The sequence below is a fragment of the Tachypleus tridentatus genome, chromosome 2, assembly GCF_004210375.1.
Source record: "Tachypleus tridentatus isolate NWPU-2018 chromosome 2, ASM421037v1, whole genome shotgun sequence".
NCBI lineage: Eukaryota > Metazoa > Arthropoda > Merostomata > Xiphosura > Limulidae > Tachypleus > Tachypleus tridentatus.
Window position 1 is genome coordinate 61,114,924 of NC_134826.1, and position 20,341 is coordinate 61,135,264.

Genomic DNA, 20,341 nt, shown 5'->3' on the forward strand with positions numbered 1-20,341 from the left:
GCCCATTAATTCAGATAACACCGTTGTTACCACGCAAGATGAGGTACATTATAATGAATTTCGCATCAATTAACTCAATCTTCATCTACCTTTCTTCGTCTCTACTTGAATTCTATCCACGATTTCGAATTATAATAAAACGGTGGTGCAACACAGAAGTTAAATATATTATATTTAAAACGATTTGGGAACCTCATAACCAGTGGCGGACTGGGGCCTCCTTGAGAACACTGGCAAAGTCTTGTTACGGTCATTCCATTGGTGATTTGTGAGAAATATATCAAATTGCGTTGCGTATTGTATTTACGTATTATCAGACTATGATTGAAAAAATCCATAACTTGCCAAGAAGAAACAAAACTCTAATGAGAGTAATATTACGTTTATTTTAAAATAAAAACATTTACGATATTAACATGTTCAGTGGTATACGAAACTCACATGTAAAAGGATAGTTCCTCACGGAGGTATGGTGTCCATAAATATGAAAATCCATGTATATTAGTACGTTCTCGTCCTATATGTGCATAACATATTCACGTAAATATCCAACGTTTATGACATTAACAGTATCCGAAAATCTGAATTCAATACACCAGCAGTTTTTGAATTTATTAAACGATTTAGGGAGGATTTCTATGACTTCACTGGTTGGTGTCTCATCCAGAATGCTGGTTTCAATGTTTATGAAAGCTCTGTAATGCCCAGTTTTCTACAGGCCACACAGTCTTCTTTTGATTATCCTCAGCTTCGAGAAACATATAATGATGGAAAGTATCAGAAGGAAGTTATAAACAATATGTACTTTGTCAGATACTTTTTAATGTAGTCTGCAGTCCCATTGTAACGCCCCCACAGCTAGAAGGGCAAGTATATTTTGTGTGACGGAGATTCGAATCCAGGACCCTCATATTACAAGTCGAGCACCTTAAACACCAGTCCACTGCCAATCTTGACCAAAATTGGCCATCATCCGGTTACAATACGTCATGATAGTGTCACTATCAACTAGACCTCCAGTCATCAGTTATACTGGTCATCAGGTCCTCTTATCACTTAGTACAGGGCCTAAAGTAATTATCAAATGTACGTGCGCCACAGAAATTTTATACATATCTAAAAGATATTTATCAAAAAAATTAATAGTCGAAAAAAAATTGTATTGTACACAATACAAGAACATGTATTTAATATTGATACCGGAAGAAAAAAAATTTTACAGACACGAGGTTCTGTTTTACGTTTACAATTTCTTTGCGATATAGTCTCGAAATTTCGAATACTATGACCGACAAACTGTAGACATTATAATAAGTATTCAGCTTGTTATATGAGGGTTTGTTAAGCATTCTACTAGCCAACTAGCGAGCAAAAATATTTTTTACAACAATTTTTGATAACAGTACATTAGAACGCTGGTAAACAACTTTAAAACCCACAACTGTCATACAGTATTGCTTCTTGTAGTCTTGTTTGTTTGTTTTTGAATTTAACCCAAAGCTACACGGGGGCTATCTGCGCTAGACGTTCATAATTTGGCAGTGTAAGACTAGAGGGTAAGTCATCACCACTTACCACCAACTCGTGAGCTACTCTTTTACCGACCAATAGTGAGAGTACCGTCACATTATATCGCCCCTACGGCTGAAAGGGCAAGCATGTTTTATGTGACGGAGATTCGAACCTGCGACCCTAAGATTACGAGTCAAGCGCAATAACCATATGGTCATGTCTGGCTTCTTTTAGGAATTGTAGCTGAGTATGTAAACATTTTCAGGAAAAAAGACGTTTCTTTGCCTGATAGACCTATAATAAACACGAATACAGTGGTATTTCGGTTCTCGAACAATTCGGTTTTGGAACATATTGTTTGAGAAAAAAAAGGTCTCGGTTGTCGAACATAAACTCGGTTCCCGAACCAAGCTGTCTTGGCCCTAACCCTCGAAATAACCAGACTGATGACCCGAACGACCCTTCGACCATTTTCGGCCCACGCCAAGCTTGCCCAAAACATTTTACCCGCACCTGTCGCTCAGTCCTCACTCCCGCTAAAATCTGCTGTGAACGTTCTTGTTTTTCTAAATATTCTGATTAAATAAGCCACCATGGGGTCAAAAGAAGGATAATGAAAGTAGCAAACCAAAATTAAAAGTTGTTAGAGCTACAATAGAGGTGAAAAAAGATCTCATAACGAAGTATGAGAGTGGTGTTCACCTGTCTGACCTTGCTACACAGTTTGGTATGGAGAAGTCTACAGTCTTCACCATACTGAAAAATAAAGAGGTCATCAAAGGAGCTGATGTTGCAAAAGGAGTGACAGTACTTACGAAACAAAGATCACAAACAAAGGAAGAGGTAGGAAAACTGTTGTTGATTTGGGTAAACGAAAAACAGCTGGTGATAGCTGGTGATTTCTGAGACCCTCATTTGTGATAAAGCAAAGCAGTTGCATGCTGAGCTCCTGAAAAACACCCCTGGAACGAGTGCTGATACAAGGGGTGGTTTGAAAAATTTAGGCAGAGAAGTGGCATACATAGTGTGGTGAGACATCGGAGGGTGCCAGTTCTAACAAAGACGCTACTGATAAATTTATTAGGGAATTTAAGGACTATGTAGAAGATGAGGGTTTTATTCTCCCACAAGTGTTCAACTGTGATGAGACAGGTCTCTTTTGGAAGAAAATGCCAAAGAGGACCTACATCACCAAGGAGGAGAAGTCACTGCTAGGACACAAGCCAATGAAGGATAGGCTAACTCTATTGTTATGTAGTAATGCAAGTGAGGACTTAAAACTTAAGCCTTTGCTTAAGAGAACCCGAGGGTTTTTTAAGAAAAATAAGGTCCTGAAAAGTAAACTAATTGTCATGTGGAGGGCTAATAGTAAAGCATGGGTAACCAGGCAATTTTTTATGGAGTAGGTCCATGAAATGTTTGCCCCAAGTGTAAAGAATTACCTCACGGAAAAACAGTTGCCACTTAAGACCCTTTTTGTGATGGACAGTGCACCTGCTCACCCACCAGACTTGGAGGACGGGTTGGTGGAGGAGTACAGTTTCATTACGATGAGGTTCTTGTTCACTAACACGACACCTATCATTCAGCCCATGGACCAGCAGGTCATATCGAACTTTAAGAAACTCTACACCAAAGCACTGTTTCAAATGTGCTTTGAAGTGACCTCTGACACAGAGTTAACCCTCAGAGAGTTCTGGAAAAATCACTTTAATATCTTCCATTGCTTGAAGATCATAGACAAAGCCTGGAGGGAAGTGTCTTTGATGACCATGAACTCAGCCTGGAAGAAATTGTGGCAAGACTCAGTAGCAGATAGAGACTTTGAGGCTGAGCCTGTTGTCAAGGATATTGTCTCACTAGGCAAGTGTATGGGCTTTAATGTGAGTGTCATTATATGGAGGAGTTGATGGAAGACCACAACACTGAGCTCACCACGGAAGAACTCCAAGACCTTCAGAAGGAGCAGCAACAGAAGGCAACTGAGGAAGTGTCATCAGATGAGGAGGAGGGAAGGGAGGATGTTCCTAGTTCACTGATCAAGAAAATGTGTGGAAAATGGGGAGAGTTACAAAGTTTTGTGGAAAATTTTCACCCTGACAAAGCTGTAGCAAATCGCAGCATAAACCTTTTCAATGACAATGCCATGTCTTACTTCAGAAATATTTTAAAATTCAGGCAGAAACAAACCTCATTAGACAAGTTTTTAGTGAGAAATAGGTCCAGTGAGTCTCAACCAGGTTGTAGCGGTGCAAAGAGACAGAAAAGAGAAAGAACCCCAGAAGGAGAGTTACCTGACGTTTTTATGGAAGGTGACTCCCCTTCCAAACAATAATAACCCTCCTACTCTCCACGTTCCTCACCACCTTTCACTTACGCCATCAGCTCTTCTCAGTACAGGTAAAGTGCAGTTAAATTTTCATTTATTGTTTTTCATTGTTTATAGTTTTTGTGGTTGACTTTATGCATATAAATATTATTATACAGGTATAAATAAGTAATATTTTTACTTAAAATGCTTCATAATGGGTAATTTTTGGAGGTCTGTAACACATTAATTTAATTTACAGTATTTCTTATGGGAAAAATTAATTTGGTTTTTGAACAGCCTTCTGGAACGGATTAAGTTCGAGAACCGAGGTACCAATGCACTGGCAAAAATAAACTACCATTATTACTTCACTATTACGAAATAATAATGTGATCAAGTTTATATTTATTCAAGCAAAGCTAGACTTTAGTACAGCATTTTATTGAAAAAGTCTACTTCCCCGAGAACTGTTCATTATTATTTAACTGAGTACTTTGAATGACAAATACTAATTCAATATTTCTAGTGACTTTTGCAGACTCCTTTAGCTTCACCATTTTAAAAGATTTGTGCCTTTGGCACACACTGGCTTATCTTCTCTTGTACAGCATTATTTATAATGTTAATGTATAATGTATACATTAACAATACGCCCAGGACTGCTCATACTGTGCAGTCAGTTTGCGATTTTTCTCAGATTTTTTTATACAAGCATAGAGCTATGAGGTGATTGTCAAAAGACAAGTGTGGTACTGTAACTTGTATGTACGCCGACGCAACACACAGTCATATTCATTCATGCGTGGACAGACCGAAACGTGGAAAGTTATTGGGAGTCCCCGTCGGTTTATAAGTAAAGTTCTAAAAATCGACAAGTGGTGTACTAAACGTATTGTGTTTAGCCGTTTGAAACACTTCCCCTCAAGAAGCTATGAACGTGTTTTATATTTACCACTGGCAAGAAGGGGGTAAAATATTGGAAGGACGCTGGTTTTAATTGATGAACTCGGGTTTAAATATTATAAGAGATAAATTATAAAATCTGAAGAAATCTAGGAGGGCGGGCACTGGGACTTTGCTTGGTTACCGAGCGGGCCAGTTCGCCACTGCTCACGACATTGTTTCAGTCCATGCCACCATCTTAGCATCAACTATTAAAAAATGCTCCACTGTAAGCCTGTCACGTTCAATGCATATCCCTCCTCCTTGAAGCTTTTCATAATCTGTACATCTATAGTTCGAGGACGGTAGTTTTCAAGCACCTGTTTCAACTGTCCGATTTCGGTGATATGACGGATATATTTGAACTAATACACTGTGGAAGCAGATATCGCTTTTTCTGTTGGTTTTTCGAAATGCAGATCACTCTTGGTTATTTTTCATACTATTGTCCGCGTGACATTGACCGTTTTCGTTACTGACCTTAGCGTTAGTGGATTCTAACCTCCTACAAAACACCTCACTTTGATTTTAAGACTGAGATATTAATTGCTGCAGGTATAATTATGAATGGTTTTGGTGGCCACATTTGATCCATTTCTTCTCTTTTCCCATTAATTACAAGAGGTGTCTCCGTCTTGGAAATTTTAAATCTCCAATCTGAACATATCTTTATGATTTGAGTGTATGAATATTTTGTGTCGGAATGAGCGGTTGCATGCTTCTCCAAAAAGGAATAAGTTTTAGTGAGATTACAGTTTCTAAGACAATTCAAACAATGTCAAAATTTAGAGATAAATGAATTAACTTTACTTATTCTATAAATATAATTTAAATAAATTAGAATTAGTTTCACATTTTTATATGATAGCCTAAAACGTACACATTTCATACATAAATGGATTAGATTTATGTTTAACGTGTTAACCTAATCGATACAGTACTGTTCAGAAATGTTACGACAAAGTCAAAAGTTAAACTTCAGGCTACTTTCAAGGAACAATGAAAGATAAATCACAGGTGAAACATCAGAATTTTGTTAATCTTCTTAATTAGTACACGAGAAACTCAGTGGAAGTGCTTGAGTTCAGCAAACAGTTAATATCTTGTGTCCCCCCCATTTTTGATTTAATAAATGCAGACATTCTTTCAGGCATTGTTACAATATATTTAATCAAAATGTTCTTTGGAATTTTACCCCAAATTTCTCTAATACAATCCAATAAAATTTCTTTGGAAGTAACTTTGAATTTGTCAAGTTTTTTTTATCTTTGATCTATCAAGTCCCACCTCTGGCCAACTGGGTTGAGATCTGGGCTCTGTGGGGACCATTACGTCATTTGAATAACTTCAACAACTTTTTTCTTAACTAATTAATTTCTGCTTAAGTTGGGTAAGTTTTGGGGGTCATTATCTTCTTTGTAGTAAAATCCTTTACCAATAATATGCAAACCACTGGGTATATCATAACGGATCAATATCTCATGGTACTTGCGCTGATCCAATATTCCATTTGTTTTGCATATATCTCCTGTCGCAACAGTAGCAACAGTATTTTAAGATTGAAGTAAAGGTTTTTAAATTGATTCACAACCAAATAAATATTCCATTCTCGTTGAGTCTTCTTGATACTGTAGATCTGGACGCTTTTCTCTCGTTTGGTACACGGTTGTTTATCTCATGTTTGACATCAGTGTCAGTCTTCCTACTATCCTGAAGGCTACATAAACGAAGATACTTAACATCAGTATCATTGAGTATATGTGTTCTGTCTCTTTCTTTTTTTCAATTTCAAAATTTATCTGTCTCGGTCTTATGATCTTGGGTGTAGTTGACAATGTTTGGAGAGTATTTCAAGTCTGTAGCCACTTGTAGGAGAGTCTAACCAGCATAAAGCTTTTATGTAAACTCTTTGCTCTCCTGACAATTCACTACAATTTTTGCTTCACGCGAATAACCTAAGATATACAGGGGTGGACACAAAAGTGGTCCCCTTGAAAATATTGTTAATTTGTCATATCTTTTATTAAATAACATAAAAAAGACTACGTTTTTAGAACGCTTTCAACGAGATCTCTTCAAATATGATCTCAAATCCAAATTTTAATTTTGGCTTTCGAAAATACCCGAGATTTTCATGATTTTAATTACATTTTCTAATAAAAAATATAACTTAGATCTTCTTATTACAATTAGTCTTTGTAGGTTAACTGAAATAAGACGATCTCAGAAACAACAGCAGATGCATAACACTTATTTTTGTGTTATTTAATAAAAGATATAAAACGTTAAGAACATTTTCATGGGGGGCACTTTTTGTTTACCCCTGCATATAATTAAAAAAATTCTGATTCTATTTTATTTTATTTTTCCATATCAATATTGTTTTTATAAATCGTGACTTGTCTGATAGCCTCCAAATAATAATCCAAAATTCTTTATAACGAGAAACCAACTTGAAGTAAAAATGTGTCACAGAATGGCTGGTATGGGTATTATCACTTTTTTACTAATAAAGCTGAGAACAACGTTTCGACCTGAAGATGACCTAAGAAGGTCGAAATGTTGTTCTCCGCTTTATTAGTAAAAGTGTTAATACCCATACCAGCCGTTCTGAGATACAATAACCCAAAATATACACAATTAAAAAAAAAACGGATTACCTTTATTTTATGTAATAATCTATAATAAACGTGTGATTGTCATGTGACTTTCTGACTTGTATATTCAAAATCGTATTAATACGGCATACCCTTTGATTTTATTTGATCCATTTTTAAAGATTCGGAGTTATTGTGTTAAAGATACGTTTTTAGTGTATTTTAGTGTCACATTTTCATATTTAGTTTTTTTATGATGTCTTATATCAAAAGTATTTTTCTCATGACATTGGAGAGGCTATCTTTCATTATTATTTACTGATATTAAATTCCATGATGTTATATTAGAATTTACTACCGCAGAAATAAAGTAAATATAAGTGTTTGTCACAAAAACTTTCACTCAGTTTAAACCAAACAACACAAGATGTATTGAAAACAAAGAATACATAGCTCGTTACAAAGGTTTGTGTGAAGCCATACAGGAAAACATGCATTATTTTAACGTCTTTGTGTGTTTTTTCAATTTCGTGCAAACGTGCACGACGGCTATCTGTCCATAATTTAACACTTATACACTAGAGAACAGCTAATCAAAATCACTAACAGTTAATTCTTCAACTGCTTTTTTACCATCGAATAAAAAGATTGATCGTAACATAATAATGCTCCCACAGCTTAGCATGTTCGACAACGGGGATTCGAACGCTCCACCAGCAAATCGAGCGTCCTAACCGTTAAGTTTTGTCAGGCAGAAGAAAAAAAGACAATTAGAACAACAGGCTGACGTGATCGTCCTTGTTTTAGCAAACAATAACATTTTTAGGAAAACATATTCCGTTTAAAGGAAGAAGAAAAAAAGAATAAAACTTAATCTTATTAACAGTAAATACATCGAACTTTAATCAACCTTACCTCTGTTAACAATGGGATGTCTCCGTTTACGAATGTGGTTCCAACGATACAAAAGGCACGTGATCAGGGTCACAAGTGCCACAGCCAACAGTGAGCCAAGCGATGCGGCGATTATTAGTGGCTGACTAGAATGACAACAATAAAAGTCTGATAATATACTTAACATCCGGCACAAAAAATTATATTTATACATTCTGAATCAATAAGTTTGGAAACGAAAGTGTAACACAACAACATGTACATACATGCTGTAAGGTTAGAGAATAACCGAGAGTACACGCATCCCACAAGTATGAGAAATATCTGGTAAAAATCATTTTAGATGTTTTTTATCAGCTATTTACCGATGTATCTGCCGACCAAGGGAAAAGCAATCGGCCAACAGCATTTACCGCCAGCTTTCGGGATACTCTTTCATGAACGAATAGTCGGATTAATAATCACATCATAACGTCCCCCCAGCTGAAGGGCGAGAATATTTGGCATCAGGTATCGACTTCATGAACCTCAGATTGCGATCGTCCCCCCCAAAAAAAAAACCAATAACAGGCCCCAAATGTTGGAATTAATATATATATATATATCTTTTCTTTTTTTCCCTAACAGTATTGTTCTGAGAATGTGTGATTTGCTGTCCAATAATCCTAAAATTATATAATCTAGATAAAAACGGATTGCTTTTATGTAATACACTAAAACATAGTTACATATACGATTGACAGGATTATGGACTAGTTTTCCTGATGACGAGAAACCCACTTGAATTAAAAATGTATCTCAGAACGGCTGGTATGGGTATTAATACTTCACTGATAAGGAGAGAACAACGTTTCGACCTTCCCAGATCATCTTTCGTTAACGTGAAAGATGATCTAGGAAGGTCGAAACGTTGTTCTCTCCTTATCAGTGAAGTATTAATACCCATACCAGCCGTTCTGAGATACATGGATTAGATTTACGTGTTTTTTTGTGAAAATATAAAATATATAATTTAGAGAAATTCGCATCAGTTATATTTTGGGTGATAACGTAACTTACGTATAGTTCAGATTATACTGTGTGTTATGAGATAATCTAATACGTATGAATATGTGAGTGTGTATACATTGCTAGCCAAAATCTTAAGGCCAATGAACACAAAGAAAAATATGCATTTTGCGTTGTTAGACTCAACCATTTATTTGAGTAGAGCTTCGAAAGATAAAAATAAGAAAAAGGAAAATAAAAAAAAACTTTTAGTATTTAATAGGAAAAATGTGAACACTATGAAATTAGCCTAAATACTAGCTGGTCAAAAGTTTAAGACCATACCAAAAAGAAGTCCATACTGAAACGAAATGTTAATCGGTAAATACGTAACGAAATTTAGTCATTTGTGTTCAAGCATTAGCGTTGTCAACATCTCACACTGACATCTCCTGTGTTACATTAGGTAAAAACATGGCAAAAGCGAAAAAGTTGACAGAGTTTAAACGTGGCAGAATTGTCGAACTGCAAAAGCAAAATCTTTCCCAACGTCATATCGCTGGTGAGATTGGGCGTAGTAAAACTGCTGTTGCAAATTTCTGAAAAAACCCTGAAGGATACGGAACGAGAATTTCAAGTGGTCGGCCAAAGAAAATTTCGCCGGCGTTGAGCAGGAGGATTCGACGGGTTGTCCGGCAAGACACCAGCCGATCGTCGAACCAGATTAAGGCCCTTACAGACGCAGAATGCAGCTCCAGAAGAATAAGACGGCATCTACGAGAGAAAGGCTTTAAAAACCGTAAACGTCTTCAAAGGCCACGCCTTCTTCCACACCACGAAACAGCTCGGTTAAACTTTGCTGAGAAGCAACAAACATGGGACGTAGAAAAGTGGATGAAGGTTTTGTTCTCTGGTGGTCCAGATGGCTTCCAACGTTACTGGCACGATAAGGATATCCCACCGGAGACATTTTCTACACGACACAGTGGAGGAGGTTCCAGCATGATCTGGGGTGCTTTCTCCTTCCATGGGAAAATGGAGCTTTAGGTTATATTAGGGCGTCAAACAGCAGCTGGCTACATTGGCATGTTGGAGAGAGCATCCTTATTGACTGAAGACCCTCGCTTGTGTCGAAATGACTGGATCTTTCAGCAAGATAACGCTGCAATCCACAATGCCCGCAGGACAAAGGACTTTTTCATGGCGAATAACGTGATTCTTTTGGATCGTCCAGCGTGTTCGCCCGAACTGAACCCCATTGAGAATGTTTGGGGGTGGATGGCAAGGAAAATCTATAGAAATGGATGTCAATTCCAAACTGTGCATGATCTTCGTGAATCCATCTTCACCACTTGGAATAACATTCCAGCCAGCCTTCTGCAAACGCTTATATCGACCATGCCAAAGCGAATGTTTGCAATTATTTGCAAGGACGGCCGTGCAACTCACTACTGAGACTTCTTGTTGGGCATTTCCTACCCTGTTTAGGACTTCTTTTTGGCATGGTCTTAAACTTTTGACCAGCTAGTATTTAGAATAATTTCATAGTGTTCACATTTTCGTTATTAAATGCTAAAAACGATTTTTATTTTTATTTTCCCGTTTCTTATTTTGATCTTTCGAAGCTGTATTCAACTAAGTGATTGAGTCTAACAAGGCAAAAGGCATATTTTTTCTTTATGTCCATTGGCCTTAAGATTTTTACCAGCAGTGTATATATAAATAAAAATAAGCCCAAGCAAAAATAAAAAATGCTGCAACAATTGTAAAGATCCCAGGGTACAAACTAAAAATGTGGGATATAAAATGTACCCTAGGTTTTTGAGGTAGCTGCGGAAGCAGGACCCATATTGCGATGGGGATACACCGTCTATCAGTCTTAACCTCTAAATGCCAGTCTCACGTGAAGAATAATTAAATAATAAAAGGAATTATGAGAGCGAGATATGGGTGTTCAAGCCCACAACGTCCCACATCTATCTCATATTTCATTGCCTGCAGACAGTTGTGGGGAAGTGACTGCTGTCCAAAGTAAAGGAGAAGAAAGTAAGATAAGTAAGTGAAATAAACTTACCTCCCGAATTTGGCATTCCAGCCCCCATTATGGTGGTAAGCCATTAATTAGTAGCTCAGTAGACAAATTATACTAGTATTTAGGGTCCCACCCAGTTATTTAAACTAACAAGTAAAATTTCTTTAATTTTTATTTCTTTACAGTTATTACACAATATTTTAATAATTTTATTTAAAGTTTCTTTATTAAATTCATTAAATATTAATTTTTGTATCAATATTTCAAAATTAATAATAAAATATTGTAATTTATTACAAATTTTACAAAATCTGTATAATTATAAAGTTGTAGTGCTTATAACAAAATAATATGGTACATTGCTAATAAATGAGGGTAAGCCATGTGTTGGAAAAGCAAAATATTTTCTTTTATCAAAATATTTACATTGATATTATTCACAATTATTTTAAATTCTAAATTTAAATAATGAGCCTAGCACGGCAAGGCCATATGGTTAAGGCGCCCGACTCCTAATTCGAGGGTTGCGAGTTCGAATCCCCCTCACACCAAACATCCTCGCCTTTTCAACCGTGGGGGCGTTATAATGTACGGTCAACCCCACTATTTGTTGGAAAAAAGTAGCCCAATATTTGACGGTGGATGGTGATGACTAGCTGCCTTTCCTCTTGTCGTACCCTGCTAAATTATGGATGGCTAGCACAGATAGCCCTTCTGTAGCTTTGCGCGAAATTCAAACCAACCCAAATAAGGTGCCTCTTCATCATGATTAGACTTATATGTTTTGCGCGATAATCTAAAATGCACATAACCTAGAGCAATTCGGATTAGATTTATTCGTCTTATGTTTGTTTGTTTTTGAATTTCGCCCAAAGCTACACGAGGGCTATCTGCGCTAGCCGTCCCTAATTTGACCGTCACATTATAACGCCCCTACGACTGAAAAAGCCAGCATGTTTGGTGCGACGGAGATTCGAGCCCGCGATCCTCAGATTACGAGTCAAGCGCCTTAACCATCTGGCCATGCCGGGCCATGTCTGATGTAATAACCTAAAACACAAATATAACTCAAAAATATTATAATTATATTTATATGTTTTGCGTGACAATCTAAAACTCATATCACATGAAGAAATTCGGTTTAGAATTATACGTTTTGTATCATAATTTCCTTACTGAGAATCGCTCTCATGAGGAGTAGAAATATCTACTCAAAAATTGCCATATTTGTGAGTGGAGAAAATTTTCAACTTTTCGGTCAATATTCAATTTTTAACAATTGTGTAATAATAAATAAGTAAAGTATGTTAAAATACAGTCCTTGTAAATATTAATTTGAAAAATAAATAATCATTGAAATGTAAGTATTTTTAATTCACACCAATTGTATCCGCTAATGATGTAATTTCTTTAATCTATAACACGAAGAGCTAAAATACAAACTGTATCCATTCAGTAAAATTTACGTCAATGTTGCTGAAGCGATTGTTACAGGTTACCACATTACTTATTAATTATATTTTGCGTTAAAAAACAAAAACAAAATGGAAGACAATAATCGACTGATATACATCCCCTGACTGATATACATCCCCTGAGGAAGTGGTGCTGCCAAACACGGGTCTGAAACCGGTTTTTAACATTATAAATTTCCAGACTTATCGTCGAGTCACAGGGAGTATAAGTGCTGAAATAATAGAAGTTTAAGTTTATTTGGACCAAGTACTTTATCAAATTTAATATCATGTCAGTAACAGAGAAACCACAAACACCTTAATTGGGCATTTTTCCCTATGTACCTTTCTAGTCCTTTGTTGCTAGTGTTTTCACTTGAGATACACCTACATTTAAATACTTTTCAAAGAATGAGAACGACAAAACAGATCTACTTCTCGACTTCAGTTGTTAATTTGGTTCTTGTCAAGCATAAAGCTATACAATGGGTTAGCTGTACTGTATCCACCCCGGGTTTCGATACATGTTTTTTTAGCGTTGACTAACGGCGAGGGGGGGTCTATTTTTATTTAATTATTTGGTTTGTCTTGAATTTCACACAAAGTTGCATGAGGGATATCTGCACTAACCATCTCTAATTTTTCAGTGACAGGCTAGAAGAAAGCTTGTCGTCACCACCCATCGCTAACTCTTGGGCTACTCTTCTACCAACGAATAGAGGGATTGACCATCACACTATAATGGTCCCACAACTAAAAGGTCGATCATGTCGAGTGACAGGAATTCGAACTTTTAACCCTTAGATTGTGAGCCGAGCGCCCTACCTACCTGGCCATGCTGGGCCTCATGTGTGTGTGTGTGTATGTGTAACGGAACATTAGGCTTAGATGCAGATGGTTTTTGTGACTCGTGTTTATTAGTTAATCAATGCCGACATGCATGAGACACATGTAAAATTACATGCTACATCTGAAGTAAACTTTGCAATTCTTATATAAGATAAATGTGCAGTAAGATATATGCATTTAATACAGACTATTTCGCTACACACATTACATGTTTTTTTTCGATTCTCCAATTTATATACCATTATATTTTATACAAAATTCTTCTTACTTCAGAGTGATTTTGCAGTTGGAAACTTCTAAGGCTACTTGCATCAATACTGTCATGAATTAAATAACAATATTCCAAGGAAAATAAATTAGCAATGGATGGGTCTCAAATAATTTAGCCTTTGAAATATACATGTTCCAACTTTTATTTCGTATAATTATTTAATTGGGCACAGGAAATGGTAAATGACATTCTGTGTCTTAGCGTAAAGCAGGGAGTTTATTTACGTTTATCATATTTATAACGTTTTGAAAAATACATATGTTGTGGCCATGCAGAAAAGCAAAACTTATGTTTTGAAAGATAGGTATGTGGTGGCTATGCAACAGGATAAAGCTTATGTTTTGAAAGATAGATATGTGATGACCATACAGCACTTATGTTTTGGAAGATAGGTATGTGGTGGCAATGCAGCAGGATAAAGTTTATGTTTTGGAAAATATAAATGGGCGAGCATGTTTGTTGTGACGGGAAATCGAACCCGCGATCCTCCGATTGCGAGTCAAGCGTAGTAACTACCTGGCCATGCTAGCACTATAAGTCTGTAATCATTATTTACAATAAAACTTCGGTAGTGGCAGCGCATACTGAGCAAAACAAATCGATTATAAAGTTTCCGACTCTTTGATATGTCTACAACTTACACAGTCCACTCGATAAGTTTTGATTTTTTAAGTAGACCATTATGATAAAACGTCTGTAAAGTGATTAGAAGGAATATCACGAGAAAGATCGGAAATCAATGGGAGAAGGAAATGGTAGGGTTGTCGTATAGTATTTTCATTTAAACTGATTAGCCGAACTAAGTTGGTCCCCATGGCAAGGTATATTGAAAAGAAGCAGGCTGTTGCATATGAAATGTCAGATTTTTAAAGAAAAATGTGAAACGAGTGAATTTTTTCTGTTGTTTAATTTATTTAATCAAATAAGCTCCTTTACAACTCAAAACATTTCAGTCAACGAGTTGTGAGGTTATAAATGCCATCTTTCAAGAACTGGACGTACTTTGATGCAATGGAGTCTTCGAAGGCACTTTCAATTTACCTTTGGTTTTCAAATGTTTCAAAAGAAGATAATCCGTAGGGGAAGATCTGGTGAATGTGATGGATGAGGTAAAGTTTCATACTGAAGTTTGTTTAGTTTTTAGACAGTAACATGTGAGACATTGTCATGAAGCAGTATAGATCCACTGTGATTGACTATCGATGAATATTTTCGTGACAACTTTTGGTACATAGTCTCAAGTTCATAGCAATACTTCTCTGCTGTGGTTGTTTCTTCTGGGTTTAAGAATGAATAATAGATCACACCTGCTGACGACCATCAAATACTGACAATGAGCTTTTTAGGGTCGTCGTCTATTGTCCATTTTTCATCACAGGTGACAGTTCTACGTAGAAACGGGTCGTTTTTGTTGCGAGTGAGGAGCAAATTTCAGCTCGTTTTGTTTGACGGTTTTCAATCAATTTGCTGGGTACCCATTTATATATATCATTTTCACCTTTCCAATTGCTTCAAGATGTCGAAAAACTGTTGAATAATGATCACGAAGTTTGTAAACAAGTTCTCTCACGGTTTGGCAGGTTTCTGATTCAACTAAGGACTTCAACTCTTCCTTATTAATGGCTGTCTGAGAGCAGCTCCGAAGCTCATTTTGAAGGCTTGTGTCACCAGAGTGAATTCTCCTAAACCAACGATGTGGCTCGGCATGGCCAGGTGGTTAAGGAACTTGACTCGTAATCTGAAGGTTGGGGGTTCGAATCCCCGTCGCACCAAACACGCTCGCCCTTTCAGCCGTGGGAGCGTTATAATGTGACTATCAATTCCATTATTTGTTGGTAAAAGAGTAGCGCAAGAGTTGGCGGTGAGTGGTGATGACTAGCTGCCTTCCCTCTAGTCTTACACTGCTATATTAGGGACGGCTAGGGCAGATAGCCCTCGTGTAGCTTTGCGCGGAATTCAAAACAAACCAAACCAATGCTGTGCTGTGCGCTCATTAGCTATGCCCTCACCAAATATGTGATTGAGGAGATTGATGACGGAGCTTTCATCGACTTCTTTCCTTTTCCATAACAAGCATCTCAAGTTACGTAAGTCTTAGTCTAAGTATTTTTGGTCAAACTATTCTCATCTCGTGTGTCTGTATTTTAACTCTTAAATCAAGAGTATTTTCTCAGAATAGATTGATATTACGAGCTGCTAACGCCGCACTGTGACCAAGCTTGATCTCGTGCAAGAAAATGACACGAATACCAATTTTATAAATATGATTTAGTTTTGGAAATAAGAAAAATACAACGAGCTTCAATATACTTCAGTAATACTTGCCTAAGCCGGAAACTGTATAGGGCGGAAACCTGTACAAGCTGGTAATATCAAAGTTTTGCAGCATTATCTTAAGATTTCTCTTATAGAAGGCCCTCTATATGACGGAACCTGCATAACACGGACAGAAAACTTTCACCTGCCTCATGTGTCAACAAGTAGGATTAGAACCTGCTGAGCAAGGCGGAAAAAAATGTTTTTGATTATATATTAATTTCTTATTTGATTAATAGTTTCTTTAAATATTAATAAATTCTTATTTAATTAATAATTTGTTTAAATATTAATAAATTCTCGGACATTTTGTTACTGTAAGTATTGGTTAAATATATTCTGTTCTTTTTTCTGTCGTCATTATTTTTGCAGATAAATTAGATTCATGATTTGTAGAAATATATTTGTCTTTCAAGTGGAAAATTCTACTCTTTAAATAATTCTCGCAAAAAATTAATTCCTATCTTTCCTAATTTTAAAATTTAGGGAAAACTTACTTAATACCCTCATTTAAAAAACTTCTAAATATCCTCATTTAAAAAAACTTCTAAATACCTTCATTTAAAAAAAAAACTTCTAAATACCCTCATTTAAAAAAACTTCTAAATACCTTCATTTAAAAAACAACTTCTAAATACCTTCATTTAAAAAAACAATTTCTAAATACCCTCATTTAAAAAACTTCTAAATACCCTCATTTAAAAAAACTTCTAAATACCTTCATTTAAAAAAAAACTTCTAAATATCTTCATTTAAAAAAACAACTTCTAAATACCCTCATTTAAAAAAACTTCAAAATACCTTCATTTAGAAAAACAATTTCTAAATACCCTCATTTAAAAAACTTCTAAATACCTTCATTTAAAAACAACTTCTAAATGCCCTCGTTTAAAAAAAGGCTTCTTCTAAATACCTTCGTTTAAAAAAACTTCTAAATACCCTCATTTAAAAAAAACTTCTAAATACCCTCATTTAAAAAACTTCTAAATACCCTCATTTAAAAAACTTCTAAATACCCTCATTTAAAAAACTTCTAAATACCCTCATTTAAAAAAAACTTCTAAATACCTTCATTTAAAAAAACAACTTCCAAATACCTTCATTTAAAAACAACTTCTAAATACCTTCATTTAAAAAAAACAACTTCTAAATACCTTCATTTAAAAAACAACTTCTAAATACCTTCATTTAAAAAAACAACTTCTAAATACATTCATTTAAAAAAACAACTTCTAAATATCCTCTTTTTTTTAAAGTTGTTTGTTATGACGATTCTAGTGAAATCCAAACTGATTGAGAGGATTGATGCAGATGATTCTGTGAACGCAGAAAGTTTTGTGAACGTTGACAAGAATGTTTTAACAGAAATTGATGAAACTGATTCAAAATTTGTAATAGAATCACAAGATGGTAACAGTGTGAGAGATTCAAAAGATGAACAAAATGGGAAAGACAGCGAGCGAGGAAATAGATATTCCTATTTCATCGCAAGTGTTAAGTTATATTAACACTATCAAACTGTTTGCAAAAATGAAGGGGAAAATGAACTTTATGAAAAGACCGTAGATTTGTTTGTTTGTTTTGGAATTTCGTACAAAGCTACTCGAGGGCTATCTGTGCTAGCCGTCCCTAATTTAGCAGTGTAACACTAGAGGGAAGGCAGCTAATCATCACCACCCACCACCAATTCTTGGGCTACTCTTTTCCCAACGAATAGTGGGATTGACCGTAACATTATAACGCCCCCACGGCTGAAAAGGCGTGTATGTTTGGTGCGGCTGGGATTCAAACTCGCGACCCTCAGATTACGAGTCGAGTGCCTTAACCACCTGGCCATGCAGGGGCCTTATAAAAGGCGTTCACTCTGTCACAGTTGATTATGTTTATTATTTTATTTACACTTAGATCATATTTACACAAGTAAGGAGAACAAAATATAGAATATCTTTATGCATAAAATTTACAAATACAATTTACCGAGAATACGATCAATAGACCTTTTAAGGTTTTAATTGAGATATATCAGGTCATCCCTTAAGTAATGTCCGATTTTAGGTTCAGAAAAAGAGAAAAGATTTCAAATGCTTTTAATGTTATTTAATCAATAATGCATGTTCCAGTATTATTAATTACTTCCTGCCAACGATTCACAAGCTTCTGAATGCCACTTCTATGAAATTCTTGGGGTTTGGAGGAAAAGAACATAGAGAGGGTTGTTTTGACATCTTCATGTGTTCTAAGCTTTTTTCTATCAAGATAGTTCTGCAAACTTCGGAATGGATGATAATCAGATGGGGCAAAGTCTGGAGAATAAGAAGGATGTGGAAGTTTTTCGCAGTCTAGCTTTTCAATCTTTGCAGATGTGATCCTTGCTGTAGGGAGCCGTGCATTATCCTGGTGTAACACCTTTATGACTGATCAAAGCAAGCCTCTTTTCTTTCAGTGCAACATTTAAGTGTTCTAACTGTTGAGTTAGAAGTCTGATGTAATCGTTACATTGAGTGGCATCAACTCAAAGTGAATCACACCAATAATATCTTACCAAACGCTTAACAACTTTCCAAGTGTGGAAGTCCATTTTGGGCTAATCTTCAACCAGTTTACCTGCACTGAGCCATTGTCTTTGGCGCTTAACATTTTTATAATATATCCATTTTTCATCTCCAGTCCCTAATCTGTCAAAAAAAAGTAAGTTACGTTCACGAGAGTGCAGAGAAGTGCAAATATCCACCCTTGCTCCTAGGTTGGCTTCTGTCAAATCATGGGGACCCATTTTCCAAGATTTGACACCTTTCAAAGCTGTTGCAGATGACGGTGAACTGTTGAATGGGTTGAATTAAGTTTCTGTGCTAGTTCTTTAACTGTTACAGCACAGTCTTCATCAAGTACAGCCAGCAGCAAGTCATCATTAAACTCAACAGAACAACCTGAACGTGGCGCATCACTTAAGCTGTAGTCACCTTATCTGAACTTTTGAAACTACCTACGACGTTTTCTTTCAATGAAAGACTCCGCACCATAAACACTTTGAATGTTGCGTGTAGTTTCTGCCGCACTTTAGCCTTTTTTTTAAACTCATAAAGCATGATATGCCTAATGTGCTCTTCAGACACATCCATCTTCATAAGGGTTTATTTGATTAATGATCTAAAAAATTGGAGTTGGGTTAGTTTCTTTTATTTGTCTGAACATTTTTACACTCGCCCTATTACGAATTTTAGTCATTAGAGCCTTCTACAAAGACAGAAATGATTATGCACTTTCTGTATTGAATTTTCGGACATTACTTACGGGATGACCTGATAAAAAAGCAAACGGCACAAATTTCTATTAGAACATACTTAAATTACAAGTTGGAGAGGCGAGATGAATTATTTTTAAACGCTGTAATCCATGAAACAAACATAAAAGCTTGAAAGTAATATTTTTACAGTAGTTTTGGTAAAGGCATTTCGTTTTTACTAATTGAAGCAATACCGTTAGACAAAGACGATACAAATAAACAGGACAAAGTTTGCCATCTGGGATCCAGTATGTTAATAGGGCTCCCCAGTTCTTGGGATTTATAGAAAAAGAGCTGAGTACCTGTTCTTTATCTGGGTTATGTGCTTTAACAAATGTGGGAGTGGAAGCTATGATAGATAAACAAAAAATTCCAAATTTCACACAATTTATATATAACATAACATATTATTACATTACTTTTATTACCTCACCAAAGATTTTGTATAAGCTTTAATAACTCACTGTATATATATACTTGAGACATGGTATACTTTGTACGATGGTCAAAGTGACTTTGTACAAAGAGGTAGTAACAAAAAAAGTGGCGGTAGGGTGCTTTCTCTTACCCGTTTTCAACACCTAACTTTTAATTTCCTCCCATACTACCTCAAATTTTTAATTAATTGACGGTCAAAAGTATTTTACAGGATGAAGATGTAAGGTCGAGGGTCAGAGTAGGAAGTGGGTATTACTCAAAGAGCGGTTCTTCATATAAGCAGTATGGTTGGTATTGTAATAGAAACTTGATCTGAGTTTATGTATTATTGTAACAGTAGTAGCCATTTTTTCATTGCATTCCTTCATGTACAGAGCTAGCACATTCTCTGAGATACACAAGATGTTTGTATGTCCTTCACCCGCGCTGTGTGTATGTTGTGTTACAGAATACTT

At 35.9% G+C, this 20,341-nt stretch overlaps 1 protein-coding gene across 11 annotated transcripts in view; it reads right to left on the reverse strand.

Moving 5' to 3' along the window:
* LOC143243949 (uncharacterized) overlaps nt 1-20,341 on the reverse strand; it is an 85,336-nt gene that overhangs the window by 9,948 nt on the left and 55,047 nt on the right. For all 11 annotated transcript variants that reach the window (XM_076487806.1, XM_076487802.1, XM_076487803.1 and 8 more), the window contains one exon: nt 8,278-8,402. In XM_076487806.1, coding sequence (XP_076343921.1) covers nt 8,278-8,402 — 125 coding nt within the window. The remainder of the gene's footprint in view (nt 1-8,277; nt 8,403-20,341) is intronic.